Genomic DNA, 23521 nt, shown 5'->3' with positions numbered 1-23521 from the left:
CACATTTGGTCACGGAAGTCTTCTGTGTTGAGAGAGTAGGAAAAACATTTTGGTCTTTGAATCTCATAGAAACCCGATGCCCTTCAGTGGGTAAATGGGTAAACAGATTGGCACATCTATTACTGTTTGGTTCTTAGTATTATTTGGAGAAAGAATTCTGCCAAGCTACTGATTTAGCCAGAAAAAGAGAATTTATTGAAGGAAAATACAGAGCAGGGAGTTTATCTAGAGAGACAGTACACTCTGAAAAGATTAGGCAGGGTGAGCTGCTGAAAGAGAGTGAGCCAGCAGTACCCCGAGAGTTCTGTGTTGGGTTTTTATGATTACAGATTTTTTTCTTGAAGTTCCTGCCTCTTTCTTAGTCTCCACCTTTTTACTTTGTTTAGTCTTTTGCATCTGCCTTAAGTCCCTGCCTTTTCCCTCACCTAGTTCCCGCCCCAAGGTTGTGGGACCAACCCTCCCTTACTATTGGTGTGCACGAGTGAACCCGATGTTGGACACGAATTGCTTCTGCGTATCTCTTAGGAATTTTCTCCTTTGCCCTCTTCCCTTTAGCATGCATCTAGCTACATTCTGGCAGGTTAACTGGCAGAGTGAGCAATCACTACGGTCTTAAGGGGAATTCCTTTCTACCTAGGCATTTCCCTTCCTGTCTGTTCATATCTAGCATACCTGTTTAGGGTGATCTCTGGGGTGTGAGATTTTCCAGACTCCTTTTCTCAGGGCCTCCCTTTTCCTCCTCATGTCTGGCTATCTGTCTACTGTACCACATCTATACCATGGAATACTACTCATCAATAAGAAAGGAACAAATTATTGACACCGTGCAACAACTTGGATGGATCTTAAGGGAATTATGCAGAGTGAAAAGAACCAATTTCAAATGGTTACGTACTGCACAATTCCGTTTATATAGCATTCTTGAAATGACAAAGTTGTGGAGATGAGGGCAGAGTTGTAGTTTCCAGGAATTGAAGTAAAGGGAGAAGGCAGCTATGGCTATCACAAGGTACCATGAAGAATGTTTGTGGTAGAGTTGTTGGTGTGTTGACTGCTGGTGTTCACACAAATCTATACATGTGATAAAATTACATAGAACTAAATATACTTAATATGCATGAGTGCACATAAAAATGAAATCTGGGAAAGGTCAGTGGACTGTATTAATGTCAATTTCCTGCAATATGCTGTTGTTATACAAAATGTTATCACTGGGGAAAATTGAGTGAAAAATATATGGTGTCTATGTATTTCTTACAACTGCATGTGAATCTACAATTATCCCAGAATTATAAATTTTTACAAAAGAACAGAGGCATTGATGCTGAGGGATAGACCATAGGCTTTTGGATCAGCACAATTGTGTTCAAATTCTGACTTCCATTTACCACTTGTGGGATCTTGAGCCAGTTCTTTAACCTCCCTTTGTCTTAGTTTCATCATTTTTCAAGTGGTTGCAATAATATTATTTTCCCCCATTGAGTTGTTTTGAGGGTTAATTATCAATATTATATAAGCCACTCATCAGTTAAATTGGGATCATAAAAATATTTTATCTTTTCATTTAGTACTTAAAGGGATAGGCACTCTGCCTTCTCCACAGAAATTTTAATATCACGAGATAGTCTGTGTTTCATTAACTTAGGCTAGAGTCTTTATTTCTTCTTTCATGGAGCTCAGTCTGTTGTTCTCTTACTACCTTCCTGAGTTGGACCCTTAACTCATTAAGTATCTTTCTTCCTTCCTAATATATGTATTTGAAACTGTAGATTTCTCTTTTACAACTGTTTCAGCTGAGTCACAAAATTTTGATATTGGCAACCCAATATTTTCATTGTCATTCAGCTATAATAGTAACTGATTTTTTTCTTTGATCCAAGAATTATTTGAAAATGAGTTTTTCTGTTTCCAAATATATGATAGGGGGATCTTTTTATATGTAGATTCTGACTTTGCATTATGGTCTTAATAATGTCAATTCTTTGAAATATGTGAAGCTTCTTTTGTGGCTTAGCATGTGATCAGTTTTTATAAATGTTTCTTCAATGTTCCTTAATCATTAAGTGTAGGATTTTATCTTCATTCAGTCCCTTGATTTTGTTTATCCAGTGTTCAAATCTCTAATATCCTTACTAATCTTTAGTCTGGTTTACCTATCAGTTGCTGTAGTGAAAATGTTCCTCTTTGACTATAGATATGTCATTTTCTCCTTATAATCTTGCAGATTTTTACTTTGTATATTTTTGGCTATATTGTTAGATACAGCAGATTCAGAATTGTTACCTGTTTTCTTGATGAGTTGTTTATTTTATCAGTAAAGTTCTTTGTTTCTAACAGTGCTTTTTGCCTTAAACGTATTTTGACCTGATGATAATATAGTCATTTAAGTTCTTTTTGTTAGCTAGTGTTTACACAGTGTATGTGTCTAGGATTTAGAATTCTCAGGAAAAACATTTCTCAGTCTAGAGCCCAGGCTTTCTTTGGTAAGTTTCTTTGCTATCTGTGTCATAAGGCATATCTTTTCAAGTCCATCCATTTACTGAAAGACTAGCCATTAGAGTTTCTTAATTTATATAAGGGCGCTCAATTCTAAACTGTTGTAACATACAGGCCTAAGATTTCATCTTCTTTTTCCATGAAGGCATCACAACCCAAACCTCCATTTTATTAAGACTGAATACCATCTTTTACTCCCTTCCCTCTTCCCAAAACCCCACCCATGGCAGGTGCACTCTCAGCTTGTTGCACTTACTATAATTTTTGGCTTTTAATTCTAGACTGTGGGGATTCCCCTTGCAGATTCTGCTATGCATTTTAAAGAATGTTCATTATAATTTCTTCAACATTTCTAGGCATTTAAGATGTAGTACCAAAAGACTGTCTTTAGAACACTGAGATTTTTGTATTTTTCAACTTAAAATTTAAGCACATTTATGAACATAATAATAAATACTATTCACATCTTATTGCTGCTTACATAACACTTTTAAACAGTTATAGTAGTTATAAAACTGATTTGCACTTAATTTTTTTCAGTTGAAGTGTTTTAAACATGTTGTGTTTCACAGTTATACATAAGCAACATACAGTGGTGATCTAGCTATCACACGGCAAAGACTGTGCATTAATATTACATTTTAAAAATAAAATTTAAGAAGGAAAAGATTTCTAAATTACAACTAACTGTAACTACTATAGTAATATAACTAATATAGTAAATTGTAACTAATATAGTAAAGTGTAACTACTATAATTATACTAATATAGTTCTATGAACTAGGCATGTTATTTATGTAGATGCCTTAGTTTATGTTTTAAAACTGTGCTCTAGGCTGGGCATGCTGGCTCACACCTGTAATCCCAGCACTTTGGGAGGCCAAGGCAGGTGGATGACTTGAGGTCAGGAGTTCGAGACCAGCCTGGCCAACATGGCAAAACCCCGTCTCTACTAAAAATACAAAAATTAGCCGGGCGTGGTGGCAGGCACCTGTAATCCCAGCTACGTAGGAGGCTGAGGCAGGACAATCACGTGAAACCGGGAGGTGGAGGTTGTAGTCAGCCAAGATCACGCCACTGTACTCCAGCCTGGGCACTGCACTCCAGCCTGAGACTCTGTCAAAAAATTTTTTTTAAAAAACTGTTATAGAATAATATTTATTTTCTTTGTATTAGTACTCTCATGCTTTTTGGTGTTTGAATATTATTATAAATGTACAAAATCCTTAAAATAACTGGAATCTAACAAAGGTTTTCTTTGAAATTTTTTTAGAAGTCAGAGTCAATTTCTCCTCATGAACATTCCTGTAATTATATCAAAAGTAAACTCAGTCCCTAAAACGTTCATTAAATAACAGGACTCTATAAGAAGCAGAATGTCATGGTTTTGTTGATGTTTACTCCTCTGTGCCCAAAATGACAAATTCTGAAATGATGATCTCTGTTTGTTGATTAATCTCATGTGCCCAAGAAAAAAATCAAGTGTATTTAAACCAATAGCCTGGACTGTTTTGTCTGATAAAATAGACAATTTTATCAGACAAAAATTGTCTGTAGATAGTGTTGATAAACATATTTTGTCTAACAGAATATAACTTTACATTTTCTTATAGGTTACCTTCCGAACAAGAATCTATCACTGTAATATTAACAGCCAAGGCGTGATCTGTCTGGACATCTTAAAGGACAACTGGAGTCCGGCTTTAACTATTTCTAAAGTTCTCCTCTCCATCTGCTCACTTCTTACAGATTGCAACCCTGGTAAGAGACTTTAAATCTGGTATGAATTGGAGCTTCTCAAGATGTAAATGTCAGACCTTAATAACTTGTTTACAACTACTACTACCACCACCACCACTGCTTCTACTACTATTATTATTGTTAAATTTTCATAGTATGTAACTATATTCTTTTTAAGTTGGGTCTTCCCATTAGTGTTTTTAAGACCTATTATTTGCCAAAAAGGAAAAGGCACAGTGTGGTAAAAAAAAAAAATGAAAAATCATTTTAAATGGGAAAGTGCATTTAAAGAATGAATTAAGTTGTCCTGCCAAATAATAATAAAAATTCAAGTTGAATAGCTTAATTTTTAATTAGATGCCTACTAGAAGATGTTAATTTGAGGAATGTGGGCTGTTAAAATCTGATAACAGCCAGCAGCACTATGCAGATGTGACCTTTTTGGCATCCTAATAACTGCATCCCGACAAGCTATTAGAATGGTCCTGAATGGTCTGTTCTAGGATATACCCCAAAAGTAAACAAGGAAATACACCTCCCAAGAAAACAAAAAATCTATAGCCAGGCCTTTATGGCTTGCTGGCATGCTTAACACTGAAAATTCTTAATTCCTGGGCCATTTCTTTACACATTGGGTTTATTTTAGAAAATACAAAAATCCAAAGATAGCTCTAGGGTTTTCATTGATGTTCTCAGTGGGAGAAATATTTTTTTGAGTAATTAATAGCTTAAATATTGCATGAGATTCCCTCTTCTACAATCAAGAATAAACTCTGTTCACTAGATACATGAAATTTTACACAAATGGAAATGACAAGTGTCAGTGGGGTTGCTTAGGATCCTGGCTGTTTTATAAAACATCAAGAAATAACAGTCTTTCTACTTTTGTATTTTTTTATTTTTCAGCAATAAAAACTATTTTTTAAAGTGGCAAATTAGTATTTTTTTTTTTTTTTTTTTTGAAATGGAGTCTCACTGTGTCGCCTAGGCTGTAGTGCAGTGGCACGATCTCAGCTCACCACAACCTTCGCCTCCTGGATTCAAGAGATTCTGCTGTCTCAGCCCCCCAAGTAGCTGGGATTACAGCCATGCACTGCCATGCCCAGCTAATTTTTGCACTTTTAGTAAAGACGGGGTTTCACCGTGTTGGCCAGGCAGGTCTCGAACTCCTGACCTTGTGATCTGCCCGCCTTGGCCTCCCAAAGTGCTGGGATTACAGGCATGAGCCACCGCACCCAGCTTGCCCAAAAAATAAAATTGTGCAGAATCATTACAAAATATTTTTTGAATTAGTTCATACTTTACTACAGATAGTGAAGTCTAATAATGTTACACTAATTTAAAGTTGGTTTTGTTCTTTCAGTCCTATTGTTCCCACTTTAATCCCATTTGTCTGTGACTGTGTATAACCTCATTTGGAGGTAATGTTGCAGGAAGGCCTTTTTTTTTTTTTTTTTTTTTGAGGTGATTTTGAAGCCTGGCCTGCTTTGCCTCCGAGTCAGCTGAAATGGAGTCTGTTACCCTGAATAAGCCTGTATGTGACAGCCTGTTCTCTCTACCGATACTCCTGCTTAAAGGAATAGATTCATTCCGCCAGAGCCTTCTCTCAGCAAGTCAGACAGACTTCTGTTCAGTGAACTAGTTTTTTTTTTCTTGCTGCGTTTCAGAAAACTACAAATGCATTCTGCAAAAACTTAAAAATCTCTCCTAAGTAAAGCAGAATCACATAAGTAAAAGGAAGGAATTTTGAAAATAATGCTATTGATAGTAAGAACAAGCCTAAAAATAATGTTCCATAAAACCAGAGACAGCCTGCCTGATACGAGACTAGAAAGGAGTTTGTAAAATACATGCTGACATTTAGTTTGTCACACTTTAACACACAAAATAAAGTTTCCTAATTGGTACCTCGTTTTTATCAATGTTGACACTTCTAGAATCTTAAATAGAGTTGTTTATTTTAAAGTAGTCAAATGTCCATTCTTTTGTTTAATGGACTTATTTCACACTGTTATCTGGTACACTTTCAATCTCTGTAGGTTTTTTACCTACAGAGGTAGGTAAGATTAGGTTAGATTGAAGTTTATCTTAAATCTGTCTTCAAATTATCACAAAAACAAGTTTGATAGAATATGAATAAATAAGATTTTCCTACACTGAATCTGTAGAGCTATTTTAACCCGGAAATGCTGTCCGCTCAGAAGTTGGCCTTGTATAATGATATAAATTTAACCAACTTAAAAAATACTTTCTCACTCTTATCCGTACATAAACTTTTTTTAAAAATCTTTTTCATACTGTTTTTGTAATCTGCACTTATCTCTTTAAAAAATTTTTGGTCCATTCCAACACAAATATTCTTTAGGGTATGACTACCCATCTTTATCAGCATGATATTTGTAGACAGCAGATGTAGATTTGAAAACCAGCTTCGTTGTTTATTAGTCATATCACATTGGATGGTCACTTAACTTTCCACAGGCTTAGTTTTTGATATAAAATTGGAATTAGTACCAGCCCTACCTAAATCACTGGATTCCTCTGAGGTTAAAATGAGATGGCGTATGTGAAAGCCGTTTGTAAATGGTAATGTGTTGTTGATATTATTTCCCAGAGTATTTAGGACACCAAATGGGCCCACAATAGATGACTGATAGATACCTACTCAGTTGAATTTAATTGGGAAGATAGTATTGAATAGTATCTAACACCGTCACCTCAACATTGACAGTTGGATTTTACAATCTGAAAAAAGCGGAACCTTGACTTAGTAGGATTATCGCTCAGGTGGCAAATGTCCAAACATTATCAGCCAGTTGATGGGTGCACCAGCAATAATCGTTCTGTTTTCAATACAGTTGTCTAGGTAGATCTAACTGCTGGTGTTATTAGGCCACCACTTCATGATGGTGTTTACTGAGCCTGATAGAGCATTCTTTCTTTTTTTTTTTTTTTTTTTTTTTTTTTTGATGGAGTCTTGCTCTGTCGCCCAGGCTGGAGTGCAATGGCATGATCTCAGCTCACTGCAACCTCCCCTCCCAGGTTCACGCCATTCTCCTGCCTCAACCTCCTGAGTAACTGGGTCTACAGGCCCCCACCACCACGCCTGGCTAATTTTTTGTATTTTTAGTAGAGATGAGGTTTCACCATGTTAGCCAAGATGATCTCGATCTACTGACCTCGTGATCCACCCGCCTCAACCTCCCAAAGTGCTGGGATTACAGACATGAGCCGCCCGCCCAGCCGAGCATTCTTCTTTGCTAGACGTTACTTGGCTTTTTCTGAGTTTAGTCTTGCTCACTAAACATGATTTAATTTGTGAATTGCCAAAGTTGAGAATACTATTGGGGAATCAAATTTCTGTGCTTTCTTATTTATAAGTACTTTCTTCTCAAGTCATTATTTAACACATAAAATTTAAGTTCTGTTTGATTTCATCTTTTGAAGTTTGTTTTTGCTATTTTGTGGGCTTTTTTAAAAAACCCTTAGATATTTGGTAATGTTCTTTACATGAAACCTGTTTCTTTAACAGTTATTTAAAATGTGCTTATATTATGGTCTTCAGACCTATTTTAAAAATGGGTATTTTACCTCATACAAAATTAATCATTCTGAGAACCCTGACAATTAGGAGATCAGCAGTTTTCCTTTACCTGATGCTTGATTTACAGAGTTATGGCTAGAAATATTTCTAACCCTTTTTTCCTTCTTGAAAAGTAAGTCTGTATCATCTAGCGTTATTGTATTCATCTCATTTCTATTTGTCTGCTCTGCTACTGTTACTCTCTAAAGTGTTTTTGAGCTTGTTTTGTTCTAAACTCAGTTATGATATTGTATCATTTAAAAATCTCCCCCAAATATGTGTGACTCTTGTGAGACAGTCAGAAAGTTGACAGTGAAACATTTCATACTGAGAAAATACTGCCAGAAATTTTTGAGCATGATAATGGAATTGTACCTGTCCTTACCTTTTAGACATCTATACTGGACTATTTGCCAATAAAATTCTTTGATATATGGAATTTAGTTCAAAATAATCCAGAAAGATTGTAGGTGGGGAGGAGTGTGGAAGATACCGAGATTGACCATTATAATTGTTGAATTTGAGTGATGAATACATGGGTGCTCATTATACTATTCTGTGTTTGGATATGTGTGAAATTCTTCATATCATTTTTTTAGTTGCTAAAAATCATACTAACAGTGTGACATAAGTCCTCGTTTAATGTCATCAGTAGGTTTTTAGAAACTGCAACTTTAAGTGAAATAATGTAATGTATAATGGAACCAACTTACCATAGGCTAATTGATCTAAACAAGAGTTAGGTTCCTGCGGCATCTAGTACGTCATTTTGCTTGAAGTTGCAGTTTCCAAGAACCCATCAGCCACATTAAGTGAGGACTTAAGGTAATCTGTAAACGGTATGTGATTTGGCTCTCTTTTGCTCTTGGAAGGAATCATCTGGGCTCTGACCCTGGCTTGTGTATTTCATTGCCCTGTCATCTGCCTTCCGACCATAAGCTGCCTTGCGGTGCAGCCTGGACCAGCAGGGGCTTGCATTCGTAAGCAACCATGAAGTCTTTGTCTGTCTGTCTTCAAACAGGCAGAACTATACAGGTCCTGTCAAATGAAAATTCTCTACGCATACCCACAAACATCAGCACTCACGATGGATGAACCGCTCCCTCTCCCCACATCACCTTTCAAATAAAAATCAAGTATCAGTTACTCCAGTCTTAGGTGTGTGCAGATCTGTATTAGAACAACAAATAGAGCTACGAATGGCAGCTAATTAACCCTCAGCCTTGTATAGTGATTAAGCTGACGGTAAGCACAGCTGCAGCTTCACTGGTAAGAGCTTTATTCTTCTCAAATGGACTGAGCAAAAGAAAAGAGGAATTTGCTCCCAGTGGCTCTTTTATAGTGATCTATAAAAGTTTGGAGAATGTTTCCTTCTTCATTCTCCAGCATCAGGGGAGAATGTTTCCTTCTTCGTTCTCCAGCATCAGGGGAGAATGTTTCCTTCTTTGTTCTCCAGCATCAGGGGAGAATGTTTCCTTCTTCGTTCTCCAGCATCAGGGGAGAATGTTTCCTTCTTCGTTCTCCAGCATCAGGGCTATTTGTTTCAGATCACTTAAGGCCCGTTTTTTAAGCAGTGAATACAATTCTTATTCATAAATTATCTCTGATACCTTAGCTTTGATTGTTATTATTGCTTGTCGTTGGACTCATTATGATTAGGTAGTAAATTGTGTTAGCAAATATTAAAATTTTACAATTGATAGTGACTGCTGGTGGGTGGGAACCATAAAGTCATATTAATTATTTCAGCACATTTTTATTTGTGTAGATTGTTTATACCAAGTTTGGGAGCCGCTAGACTGATGAAAGGTACATATAACACCTCAGTAGGAGTCTAGTGCTTACGCAATAGCATGAACCTTGCTTCTACATGTCTCATTCTACTGTACATGAGAACTGGAAAAGAACTGTTTCTTTAACTGAAATTCAGGTAAACCTGTAAAATGGCAAATCTGTTTTCAAAGCAAACTATTTTAGCAGGACTACAAAAAAAAAGAATTTTTTTCCTAGAACCATAACTACAGTTGGCTACCTAGATACCACATTTCTTATGCCTATGACGTTTTTAAAGTGAAAAATATTAAGTAGAAATACGTGGCACAATGTATAGCTAACTTCAAACTGTTTTCTTGTGAAAAACTGGCTTGTCTTCTGTATTATTTCCTGCTAAGTTCTAAAAGTCATTCTAATCAATACTTCCAAATATGGATGTGGAGAGACTCTATGTTATTGTCATTTAACTTCTCTGACGCCTCATATAAAGAAAAGGAAAGCCGTGGTTATAGAGTTCATACTTCGCTCCTGTTGTTTAAGTAAACATTAGATGGGTGCTACTAATCAATCTACCTGGTATTTTTAATAGCAAGAGAGTAAACAAAGTTTGAAACATTTATTAAAGCCTTTGGATTCCGGCTGAGTATTATCTGTAGAATCCTGAGACACTGCTCCCTTCCCTCCCCTAAGTTTCACATAGGCTTACTCAGATGCATTTGAAAATAATGCTATTCATACTGTTGATGTTCTGGAAAAATCGAAGGCTCATTAAGATGGATGAATAAAATCAGGGAATATACGTTATAAAGAGAATTTTTCTGTTTTGTGAATTAAAGAAGATACATAGAAGTGATTGTGTACCATCATAAATTTGGTTTAAAAAAAACAGAAAATAGCAATTGTGAGATGCTTACCTTGACCCCTACATATTTGTAAATGCAAATTTTAAATGATATTAAAAGGATTATTTCCCTATTTTGTCAATTCTGTAAAAATAAACCATTTCTTTGTCTTACAAGAGATACTGGTATATAATAATGCAAACAAAAACATCCATTTGTTCGTAGCAGTTTTATCAAAGAATGATTTTCTAGGAAATACTGAATGAGAAAGGAAAGTTGAAATTACCCCATTGTAGGCTTAGATCTTGGATTGCCTAGTTGTGAAAAAAGTCAAAAGGATTCATCCTCTTTGACTCAAAGAGTTACCAAGAAAGAATTGGTGGCTTCAGGTGAGGGATGACTTCATGACAAAGCAAGGATTTCCTGTAGAGCCCGTGGTATTTCTGCTTTGTGTGGGCAAGTCTTTATTTATAACCAACAATTTGATATCCTCCTCAGACATCCAGTTTGCCTTGGTGAAAAGAAGCATTAACTGTTTATTCTTTTTTGATAGATTCTGATCTAGAAATGCTGATCTGCTAAAACTTTGTTACTTTCGTAGCTTAAATATACGTCCTTGATAGGTTTGATTCTTTTAAAGATGATTAAACTAGACCTTACCATATTTGCTGATATATGGGATACCTTAAAAAGTGCTTTTAGGCCGGGTGCGGTGGCTCAAGCCTGTAATCCCAGCACTTTGGGAGGCCGAGACGGGCGGATCACGAGGTCAGGAGATCGAGACCATCCTGGCTAACACGGTAAAACCCTGTCTCTACTAAAAAAATACAGAGAAGTAGCCGGGCAAGGTGGCAGGCGCCTGTAGTCCCAGCTACTCTGGAGGCTGAGGCAGGAGAATGGTGTAAACCCAGGAGGTGGAGCTTGCAGTGAGCTGAGATCCGGCCACTGCACTCCAGCCCGGGCAACAGAGCGAGACTCCGTCTCAAAAAAAAAAAAAAAAAAGTGCTTTTAAAGTTTAAAGTTTTACTCTTATCTCTTTTCTAACAAAAAGGGCCTTTGGAGAAATTACTTCCATTTGGTAAATAAGAAAATACAGTGTTGTGTTTATCATCTTCATATATCTTTTTCTTCTGTTTTCTTCTAACCTAGGGAATATCTGTCAACTTGATGTATAAAGTGCTGCCAGCATTTTTAAAGTAGGAAGGTGAATCCCTTAGAGTGGTAATCTGTGATTCCTTTTCTGTTTCTTTTTGACTGTCAGAGTTGTTCATGCATCCATTTCAGGTTTCTGATTGGTGTGTCCTGTAACAGCAGGTACAGTAAAATCTTACTAGTTCAGTATATTTGAGAAAAGATCAGACTGATTTTTTTTAGTGAATTGTAGGAAATGTTAACTAAGTGAAGACGTAATAATTTTAAGTGCATATAGGAAATATTAGGTAAAATGTATGAACTAGATGGCCTCAAGACTCTACTTTATCAAGGAACAGGCCGAAGTGGGTTTTTCACATATTCTCAACAAATAGAGAAAATGGTTATCATCAGTCCCAATGTATCCCTCACCCAGCTTCAGAACTCACCTATATTTAGTAAGGTTTAGAAATTAGGATTTTTTGTTTATTATTTACTTATTTATTTTTAGAGATGAGGTCTTGCTGTGTCTCCCAGACTGGAGGGCAGTGGCGTCATCATAGCTCTCTGCAGCTTCGAACTCCTGCACTCAAGCAACCCTCCGCTTCAGCCTCCCGAGTAGCTAAATATTCTCAGATAATATTGTTTTATACCATTAATTTTCATGACAACCATTTTTACACAAGACCTAGTAAATGTCAGAACAGGTTGCTGCATCAGAATTATTATTAATATTAAATTAGCAATGGTCACCTTAAGGATATGTTACTGAAAGATATAGTATGTGCCCTGTGGAAGATAAACCACTGAATAAAGTTTGACGCCTTTTTTTTTTTTTTTTTTTTTGAGACAGAGTCTCACTCTGTCTCCCAGGCCAGAGTGCAATGACACAATTTCAGCTCACTGCAGCTTCCACCTCCTGGATTAAAGCGATTCTCCTGCCTTAGCCTCCTGAGTAGCTGAGATTACAGGCACATGCCACCATGCCCAGCTGATTTTTGGATTTTTAGTAGAGATGGGATTTCACCATGTTGGTTGGGCTGGTCTCAAACTCCTGACCTCATAATCCGCTTGCCTTGGCCTCCCAAAGTGCTGGGATTATAGGCGTGAGCCACCATGCCCGGCACTCCGATGCCTTTAAAAAAAAGAGAGAGAGAGAGATGAAACCTCATTCTGTCACCCACGCTGGACTGCATGGCACGATCAGAACTCACTGCAGCCCCCCACTCGAACCCCTGGGCTCAAGTGGGCTCAAGCGATCCTCCTGCCTCAGCCTCCCAAGTAGCTGGGACTACAGGCACATACCACCATGCCCAGCTAGTTTAAATGTGAAATCAGCCTTTTTAAATGTGAAATGAAGAGAAATTATTTTTAAACGTGAAATTAAGAGAAATTATTTAAACAGCATGCTTAAATAATACATATTTGAAATTAAAATAACGCATTCTTAGTGTTATTATGGAAATTCCAATCTAAACAGCATAATAAAACAACTCTAATTATTCAGAAATTGACTTCTGTGGACAAAACATCCAGATGATTGAATAACATTTTCTCTTTTTGCTGTGGATATTTAAGATTGTACAGCATCTTGGGAAAAATGTTGTAATTATGAAAATTTGAAGAATTAATGTAACACTACCAGTGTCTGAGTCAGATCCCATAACAAATGAGCAGTTCTCTTTGTTTTCCTTATTTTCTGACTCAGCTTTTCATTCATTATCTAGACTGGGCAAGGTGCTATCAGTAACAACACTCACAGTGCCTCTTCCTCAGAAAAGAAAGCACTTCCAAAATGTCAGACTAATTATTCCTATAAAACTGTAATAACTACTCTCTTTTTCTTCTCTTCGTATTTGTTCTTTAATAGATCCTGGAGCTTAATGTTTATTATGGGTGTTGAATTTTTCATGTCATATTGGTGAAGAATTCACACAATAAGCAGTACAAGAGTTTGCCTAAACTACAAGCATATTTCTTTCTGGAACAGGTCTGGCCTGGAAAAAAATTACAAACCAGAATATTTTACATGTATTTGAAGAACTTTCTGCTTAAGAGTATGCTACAGGGGAACTTGTTGCCACATGAAGCTTTTATAGAGTTGAATTTTTGGAAAATGCAATGGTTCTTCCCCACCACCGCCCCAATTCAGCACTGCCTTCCCTCTGAAAGCATTTTCCCAAATAAGACATATTGTTTGTGCTATTCAAATGCCTAGGCCAACCAACAAATGCCTATCTGACTGTCTTATAGGCAGGCTGATGTATTTAGTACCTTTTGACACCAGTGAGGTAAACCACCTTCCTTGCATACATTGTGACAACATGTGTACTCCAGTGACTTTCTTGTCCAGACTGGCTCCTGTGATGGAAAAAATGCTCATACACAGTCTAATTTAAATACATAAGGGCAACTAGGAAGAGTGCAGGCCTAGAGAAGATGCCTTCATAGTTTATCTAGCATTGGATGCCAGCATTATATTTTTATAAGAAAAACTCTAGAAAAGAGCTCAGCTAACAATGCATGAATAACCCTGCATCACTGGGGCAAAGGCATATTAGAGTGCCAGCCAGCCCTGGTCATCATAGGAGGGTACATTTATCTGAGTGATGTGTGTTTTATAATCTTGGTAATAGCCTACTGGGGATGGTATATTTTAACTTCAGCCTTACTAAAAATGGTTCTATACCTCCAGGTAATGCATCTTTTCCATAGATTCACAATCAAAATAATGTGGTTAGCTTAGAGTTGGGATTAATCATATATGAGTTCAAAAAGTTAATAGTCCACATCCAATTTGGTAAAAGTTTGTAAGTGAAAAATTACTGTTTGGGGGAGATTTTTGTTTGCTTGTTTGATTTGCTGGAGAAATGATTTAAAGTTGCAGTATTGTAACTAGGCAAAGAAGCCTTTGATTTAGATACATGTGTGAGTTGCATTTGGGGAACTCAGGCCATGTGTATCTTCATAGTATTCATGGTGGAGAGAGAGTGTTTTAAGGTGAAAAAAAAAAGTTTTAGATTCATTCCTTGATAAAATGTATTTTCTGTATCAGCTTTTTCTTTTTTTCAAAATAGATAATCTTTATTATTTTTTCTCATACAAATAATGCCTGCTTATTTTTTAAAATCAATCATCCTTTTAAGATAAGTATTTAATTTTTATCTGAGGCTCTTTGCTCTGGGAACTCAAATTTGATGGGACCCAGCAAAGTATATCTGTCAGTGAAGTTTGTCTGATTATAATCTTAGTGTAAATTTAGACACATTGACCTCAACTTCTAGCCTTGGCTTTTATCTACCTTTGCTTAGCATTTCCCTATGCATATTTTATTGTCTCTTAATTAATATAAATGTAGACATGGATTAGCTGTTGATACAAATTTTCTTTTATAAAGTCCATTGCTCTCCCTGCAGTAAAAACCTCTAATTGGTTGGTTTAGAAGTTGATCTTGGCTGAGTGTCTCATGCCTATATTCCCAGCACTTTTGGGAGGCCAAGGCAGGAGGATCACTTGAAGCCAGGAGTTCAAGACTAGCCTAGGCAACAAAGTGAGACACTGTCGCTACAAAACAAAACAAAACAAAACTTTTACCACTTCTATTCAACATAGTACCACAAGTCCTAGCCAGAACAACCATACAAGAGAAGGAAATAAAGAGCATCCAAACTGGAAAAGAGGAAGTCAAATTATCTCTGTTTGCCAATAAGATGATCGTATACCTGGAAAACCCTAAGGACTCCTCCAGAATACTCCTAGATTTGATAAATGAATTCAGTAAAGTCTCAGGTTACAAAATGAATGTACACAAATCAGTAGCATTGCTGTATATCAACAACAGCCAAGCTGAGAATCAAATCATGAACTTATTTCCTTTTACAATAGCTGCAAAAATAAAATAAAATACCTGGGAATATAGTTAAACAAGTAGGTGAAGGATGTCTATGAGGAGTACTAAAAAACACTGCTGAAAAAAAAAATAGATGACAAACAAATGGAAATACATCTCATGCTTATGGATTGGAAGAGTCAATATTGTGAAAATGACCAGACTGCCCAAAGCAATGTACAGATTCCGTGCAATTCCTATCAAAACATCAAAATCCTTTTTCACAGAATTAGAGAAGACAGTCCTAAAATTCATATGGAACAAAAAAAGCCCGAATATCCAAAGCAATCCTAAGCAAAAAGAACAAAGCTAGAGGCATTATGTTACTTGATTTCAAATCATACTACAAGTCTGTGGTAACCAACAGCATGGTACTGATATAAAAGTAGATACATAAACCAATGGAGTAGAATAGTGAACCCAGAAATAAAGCCAAATACAGCCAACTCAGCCAACTGATCTTTGGCAAAGCAAACAAAAACATAAAGTGGGGAAAGGACACTATTGAACAGTTGGTGCTGGGATAATTGGTAAGCCACATGTAGAAGAATGAAGCTTGATTCCTATCTCTTACCATATACGAAAATTAACTTAAGATGGATTAAAGACTTAAATTGAAGACTAAACCATAAAAATTCTGGAAGAAAACCTAGGAAAAACTCTTTTGAACATTGGTCTAAGCAAAGAATTTATGACTAAGACCCCAAAAGCAAATACAGCAAAAACAAAAATAAATGGGACCCAATTAAACTAAAAATCTTCTGCACAGTGAAAGAAATAATCATCAGAGTAAATAGATAACCCATAGAATGGGAAGAAATATTTGCATACTTTGCATCTGACAGAGGACTGATATCCAGAATCTCAAATCAGCAAGAAAAAAACAGTCCCATCAAAAAGTGGACAAATGACATGGATAGACATCTCTCCAAAGAAGATATACAAATGGCCAAGAAACATGTAAAACTGCTCAACATTACTAATAACCAGGGGAAATGCAAATTCAGACTACGATGAAATTCACCTCAGCCCTGCCAGAATAGCCATTACTTAAAAGTTAAAAACAATAGATGTCGGTGTGGATGTGGTAGGAAGGGAATGCTTGTATACTGCTGGTGGGAATGTAAATTAGTACAACCTGTATGGAGTATGGAGATTTCTCAAAGAACTACAAGTAGATCTACCATTCAATCCAGCAATCCTACTACTGGGTATCTACCCAAAAGAAAATAAGTCATTTATATCAAAAAGACACCTGCACATATATGTTTATCATGCACAATTGACAGTTACAAAGATATGGAGCCAATCTAAGTGCCCATCAACCAACACCTTTTACAGCAACTTGGATGGAGCTGGAATCCTTTATTCTAAGTGAAGTAACTCAGGAATTGAAAACCAAATACCGTAAGTTCTCACTTATAAAGCTAAGCTGTGGGCACACAAAGACATACAAACTGATATAGATAATTGGAGACTCTGAAGAGGGGAGATGGGGCATTTGGTGAGGGATAAAAACTCTATACTGGGTACAGTGTGCACTACTCATGTGTAGGTATACTAAAATCTCAGACTTTACCACTATACAATTTATCCATGTAACCAGAAACCACTTGTATCCCTAACACTATTGAAATAAAATTAATTGAATGTTTTTAAAAATTTTTCAAAGAACTTGATCTGATTGAAAAGCTGCTGCATCTTATGAAAATTCTCTTCAGTTTATGTTTTAGAAGACTTCCATTTTGGAGTTTTCCTTAAAAATTACCAGTGACCTATTTTTGTTGTTGTTGTTCTTGTTTAGAGAAATAAATATTTCTGTTAAACATCATTCTTTACTCACATGTCTTCTACTCAGAACTGTTTGCCCAAGGAATGATTCAGAGTTTCTTTGTTTCCCTTACTTGAGGAATTTCTGAAGTCAAGAACATTTAGATTATTATTTTTTTTTTTTTCTTTTCTTTTTTGAGACGGAGTTTCACTATTGCTGCCCAGGCTGCAGTGCAGTGGTGTGATCTCGGCTCACCACAACCTCCGCCTCCCAGATTCAAGCAATTCTCTTGCCTCAGCCTCATGAGTATCTGGGATTACAGGCATGCACCACCACGCTGGCTAATTTTGTATTTTTAGTAGAGACGGGGTTTCTCCATGTTGGTCTCGAACTCCAGGCTGGTCTCAAACTCCTGACCTCAGATGATCCACCCGCCTCACCCTCCCAAAGTGCTGGGATTACAGGTGTGAGCCACCGTGCCCGGCAAGAACATTTAGATTTTAATTAATTTTTTAATGAAGATAATGAAAAGATAACAAAGATTATAGTGGTGAAAATAGATGATTAATGCTCTCCACTCTAGAGTAAAAAGAACTTTTCTGTAATGACAGGGAGAGAATTATGTATTAGTATATATGACAGTTATACATGCTTTTTTCCTATAGTTTTATCCGTGCTTTTTGATGACTTGGATTATTCTGTTTCTGTTGTAGTTACTTTATTGAGTATACATATTTTATTGCAAATTGTTTGACTCTTGTTTGGCAAAGTGAGCTCTATAAATAAGAGATTAAGTTTTTTTTGCTTATGGTAGGCTCAAGGAGCACATTTTGTAACTACCCTGCTCACTATTTGGGTTTATTTACGGCTTCTCTCAAGAGAGACATAACTGTGTCAGGCTTTGCTAAGCAATTGTGTTCCAACAATAAGACGTTTTTCCTGTGTCTGTTGTCCAGCTGTTTAGTAAGTTCTTGGTCTCCACACCAACAGAAAGGTTTCAGGTGTTACTCCCAGGCAGGGATTTGCCACAGGTGTGTCTTTTCCACCATTTAAAATACCCAGAAATGATGAAATTATTAAGTAGCTGACTATGGTCTGTATATTTCTCTTAGTTCTTCACTAGTTGCTACTTTTGAAATTCTTAAGTGTTATTTCTTTGTTAATTTGTTTTGCTGTTTAGATTTATTTCCCCATTCAGTCTACATTTATAATGTGGTCGTCTTGTTAATACAGTAAGCTTGTTATTGGTAAATGGAATCATTCTAGTGAAATTTATTGTCAGAAACACCTATACCTGATTTATAAAAAATGCAACATGGATTTTACTTTGTGTAAATTAAACAAATATATTTTAAAATTTGATAACAGCATACAACACCCTTGAGGATGTTGGTTGCTCACCCTGCACTCAGCAGGCTCTCAAAGCTGATACTTCTCTTCCTAAATAGGAGACATTCTTTTCTATCTCAGTACAGATCCCCATGTGGCTATCACATTCTCTTTTCAGGTCATCTTTCAGAATGTACTACCTTCTGAGACCACTGATACTACCCACCCAGCCCTGAGGAGGCCCCAGTGAGGTGGTCACATTGACTTTTAAAAGACCTTTATGCCCAGAGGATTCATTAAGGAAGCTATTCCGTACTTTGAAGTAACTAATGTCCTCAGGGACCTGGTATGAATACCCCAGGGAAGACTGGAGGGAAGAGCGATACTCTTAAGGTTAGCATTAGGCTCTCCCCTGCCTGCCTGCAGAGAAATAGCCAAATCAGTGTGAACTACTGGCTTTTATACACGTATGTTCTCACATCAGCTTGCTCATGACTGCCTTGTAAAGACTGCCTCTTTCAGGAATCCTAATAGAAAAAGCAACTGAGAGGAAGAAAATGAACCACATCAGAGGTCACAGAAATAGTATAACCTACATCATCTTTCACAACTAGAACATCATATAAAGCTGTTTCATTATTTTTCTTACTCCTCCTACACATTTTTTCTTACTCTTCTTTGTCTTGTTCCTATTAGCCCAGGGACTCTGTTGCATTTTGCTTTACTTTCTGGTGTTTGTAATATAAAAACAATTTGCCGTACATGTTTTCCATTTCCCGTACATACACATGCACAAACCCCACCTTCACCTCAGGCTTTGATTTGACTCCACCTTCAAGCTGGAAGCCTAACCCTCTATGGGAGTCACTAAGATGGAGCCAATGTCAAACTGAAGTGGACCAGGCCTTACTTACTTCTTTAAGACAGAACTTCGTGATGTATTCTTGGTTATTCCTTCTCTCTCATCCCTTTTCCCATTAGCTGGTCTCTTCTCTCTGCATTTCCAGCCTCCTGATTTTTCTGCTGCTGCTTCGCTTCTCTTTTCTTATCCTTATATTGTTCACCTGCTGCTCTCCTTCTTAACTTCATTTAACCTTGCTTGCACTCAGTAAAATATTTAAAAACAAACAGAAGGACTTCCAAGTTATCTTTTTTATTTTTTTTTTTAAGTAACTTTATTTGTTATTATCTCTATAACCATATGACTTAGCCTGTAGTGTCTTGTTAGCCTAGTATATAACTTTGGAATATCCCATTTCACTTCATGTGCCAAGTTGGTGGCTCCTGTTCTTCTGGTGTGCCAGAGCAAGCATGGCCCCATCAGCTCTCAAAAGAGGTATATAGTAGCAACTCTGAAAATGTGGCTGAACACCATGAGTAATGTTGTAGTTCTTGCCAGTCTCAGCCAGTACCTACCTTCTTAATAACGTGGCCTCTTTCTCCAGCTAAACTGTTTCTTTTTTTAACCTACTTTGGAAAATATATTAAAGTCCTATGCTTTGTAAGCAGCACTGCCAAAGCAGTATCATGCACATAGCATAATAATCTTATTTTGATGTTCTAAACTTCTTTCTTTGTCCTTTGTAATGGATGGCAAGGTTTTAAATGAAAACACTGGAGTTGCTCCATAGCATGAGATGGTTTTTTATTTTTTTGCTCTAAGCTGTTGCCCTGATCTCTACTACATTTATGCCTGACTTCTGTTAAGTCATAGAGACATGCCCTTGCTTGCATCTTTTCAGCAAACCTTATGATGCCTCTTGTTAGACTTATCAGTGTCAGATCATGAGAACAATGCAAGGTTATACCTTGCCATGTTAAAGAAAATTAAGTCAAAGGACCTAAATTATACTGAGTTTTGAAGCTGTCAAGAAAGCTGGAGCCTTGACCCAGCTCTCTCACTAACTAGCTAGTGACCCTGGATAAATCGGTGCCCTCATTTGTGAATTAAAGATTGTACTTCTGACCCTATCTTGCAGCATTATTGTGAGGAAAAAATGGTGTGTGTGGACCTCTGTAAACCCTTTGAAGGCTATGAGTATCATTATGTGGAATGTTATTGAACTGAAAGTCCATATTAGCTGTGTTAGGTGTGATGACCTCCCCTTTGAGATGTCTAAAAAAGCAATTTCGACCGGGTGCGGTGGCTCACACCTGTAATCCCAGCACTTTGGGAAGCTGAAGTGGGTAGAGCACCTTAGGTCAGGAGTTCAAGACCAGCCTGGCCAACATGATGAAACCCTGTGTCTACTAAAAATACACAAACTATCTGGGCGTGGTGGGAGGTACCTGGTAATCCCAGCTACTCAGGAGGCTGAGGCAAGAGAATTGCTTGAACCCAGGAGGCGCAGGCTATAGTGAGCCAAGATAGCGCCATTGCACTCCAGCCTGGGTGACAGAGAGAGACTCAATCTCAAAAAAAAAAAAAAAAAAAAAAAAAGCAATTTCATTATCTGCATAAAATCTTTAGATGACTTCTTTATATTTTTCTAAGTTTGGAGTTTCAAATGTCATGGAATTTACTTTCTATAAGGAAAACTAGTAGGAAGAATGAATTATAACTCAAACGTGATTTAATGATTTTAATTTGCTTTAGACTCCTATTTTTATAATCTAGATAACTATTTAGGAATATCCTCTGTCTTCTATAAAATGAATTATAAGCCTGCCTCTTTATTCCCAGCACCTATAATGTACAAACTGTATTCCCCTATGCAACCCCACGTGGCCAAAGGGCTCCCCGTGAAATTGCCTTATTTCAAGCCCAGGCCTCTTTTAACCTTGACTGCCATCCACACTGTTCCTTTGCTTTTACCCTGTATAAATCTCAGGCATAAGAGACAACTTAAAATATGTCAGGATATTATATTAGATAACAAAACTCCTGAGGTCAAAGACTTTATGTTATCCAAAACTCCTGGAAGTCAAAGACTATGTCTAGTAAAGATGGGAGTGAAACTCAACTTTTTCACTTCTGCTTCTGGCCATGAAAAAATAACAGGAGCCAGATTTACACTCCTACCTTAAACTACCTTTCTAGTTAGAAAACTAGACATTCCCTGAGAGGAAAAACAGATGAAGTAAGTCCTACAATTGTCCCCAGCTTACTGCCTAGAGGCAGTTTCCAGGATACTCTACAAGGAGAAAGAAATCCAAGAGAGAGGCCAGCAGTGTCACTGAGTTGAGGAGACGGAGACAGGAGTTTGGGAAGATCAAGATGGGTAGCATTTGTGAGGCAGAATCCCAGAGATGAGGGATTGTACAGAGAGAATGCCCTAGAAATCTGAAGAGAGATCCCCTTGAGTCTTTGGTTAAGTTTGCATGTAATTATCAAAAGATCCTGCTCTATTAGTAGGGATAAATTACTCTAAAGACTACATTGGATCTGCTGTAACAGTTTAAAAGCAAGTTTTGAAAGTATCATACTGTTCCTAAATAACTTCACTATAGAATACAATAAATAGAATAAAATAGAATAAATAGAATAAAATGCAACATCCTTTAGAATAAGGTGCAGCATTCTTTATGGGAATACAACAAATTCCAACATTCAACAACATAAAATTCACAGTGTTCAACATTCCATAAAATATTAGTAGGGACTTAAAAGGCAAGAAAAGAGAATTCGTAACCAGCTGAAAAATAAATAAAAATGGAAAAGACTAAAACATTTTTGTTGATAAAAGGGCAACCTTTTAAGTTAATAACTAAAGCATTATGATAATTTTTTATTAGTATTCTCAAATTGATTTAGTTCTTAACTTCATGAAATGTGAATGCTTTAAGAATTGACCAGCATGTCTTTTGCTTAGCTAAAACCACAATATTAAACTGGAGAGAAGCTTATGTTGGCTCTATATTAATAGAAACGTGCAAGCAGCTATACTATTCAAACTTGCTAGTAACTTGGGGCTACTATCATTACTGTTACTGTAGGACTTACACATCTAGCCATTTATAATCTAAAGAAGAGTGAGTGGGAAGTAAGAGAATCACAGAAATAGTATGTTGCCTCACTGGAGCTTGGAGAAGGTGTAGTTAGAAAGAATGGGGGCAGCTGGAAGAGGATTATCCTGGAGTAGAGGACAAAGAAATGAGGGGATGAGAGAGTAAAAAGGATGATTTGACTAGAGGGCCTTGCATTGTGGGAGATGATGATAGGGATGTAAAGCATGGTTTGCTGTAGCTGGTCCCAGGCTCAGGTAGAGCCTCGTATAAGGGTGTGCTATGGACTGAACTGTGTTCCCCCCAAAATTAATATGTCGAAGCCCTAACTCCTAATGTGACTATATTTGGAGATAGGGCCTATAAAGAGGTGATTGAAGTTAAACTAGGTCATAAGGGTGGAACCCTGATCCAATGGGATTCATGTCCTTTTAAGGAGAGACACCAGAGAATTCTGTCCTTCTGCCATGTGAGGACACATCCAGAAGGCAGCCATCTGTAAACCACCAAGAGTCCTCATCAGAAACCACGTCAGCCAGCACCATGATCTTGGAGTTCCCAGCCTCCAGAACTGAGAGAAATAAATTTCTGCTTTTTAGGCTACCCAGTTTATGGTTTGTTGTATGGCTACCCAGGCAGACTAATACAGGTGTATTTAAGTTTTAGTCAGCAGCCAGGCTTGGTGGCACCCACCTGTAATCCTAGCTACTCGAGAGGCCAAAGTAGAAAGATCACTGGAGCCCAGGAGTTCGAGGTTGCACTGGGCCAAGATCAGGACACTGCTCTCCAACCTAGGCGACAGAGAGAAACCCTTCTCTAAAAAATAAAGTTTCAGTCAGAATGTCAATAAAAATATTCTGCATCATGTACCAATTCCCAGGGGACTGTGAGGGTGTTGAGTAGACCTGGATTTCATGATAAGCACCTGTTTAACTGAACTAATAGGTTGCTTTTCATCTAGGTAGAAGGTAAAGAAAGCATAAACAAGGACAGTCACCAAGGAGAGGTTTTGAGTTTTAACA

General features: G+C 37.1%; 1 protein-coding gene across 3 annotated transcripts in view; it reads left to right on the top strand.

Annotated features, from left to right (window-relative positions):
- UBE2E2 (ubiquitin conjugating enzyme E2 E2) overlaps window positions 1-23521 on the top strand; it is a 379331-nt gene that overhangs the window by 320904 nt on the left and 34906 nt on the right. For 2 of the 3 annotated variants that reach the window (XM_010386284.2, XM_010386285.2), the window contains exon 5: window positions 4110-4257. In XM_010386284.2, the coding sequence (XP_010384586.1) occupies window positions 4110-4257 (148 nt within the window). Of the gene's footprint in view, window positions 1-4109; window positions 4258-5700; window positions 8259-23521 lie in introns of those variants that run through there. The other variant, XM_030933300.1, reaches the window with a different exon arrangement.

Source organism: Rhinopithecus roxellana, chromosome 1 (genome assembly GCF_007565055.1).
Source record: "Rhinopithecus roxellana isolate Shanxi Qingling chromosome 1, ASM756505v1, whole genome shotgun sequence".
In the NCBI taxonomy this organism is placed as follows: Eukaryota; Metazoa; Chordata; class Mammalia; order Primates; family Cercopithecidae; genus Rhinopithecus; species Rhinopithecus roxellana.
Note: the sequence above shows the minus strand (reverse complement) of the source record. Positions and strands in the feature narration are given on the sequence as shown.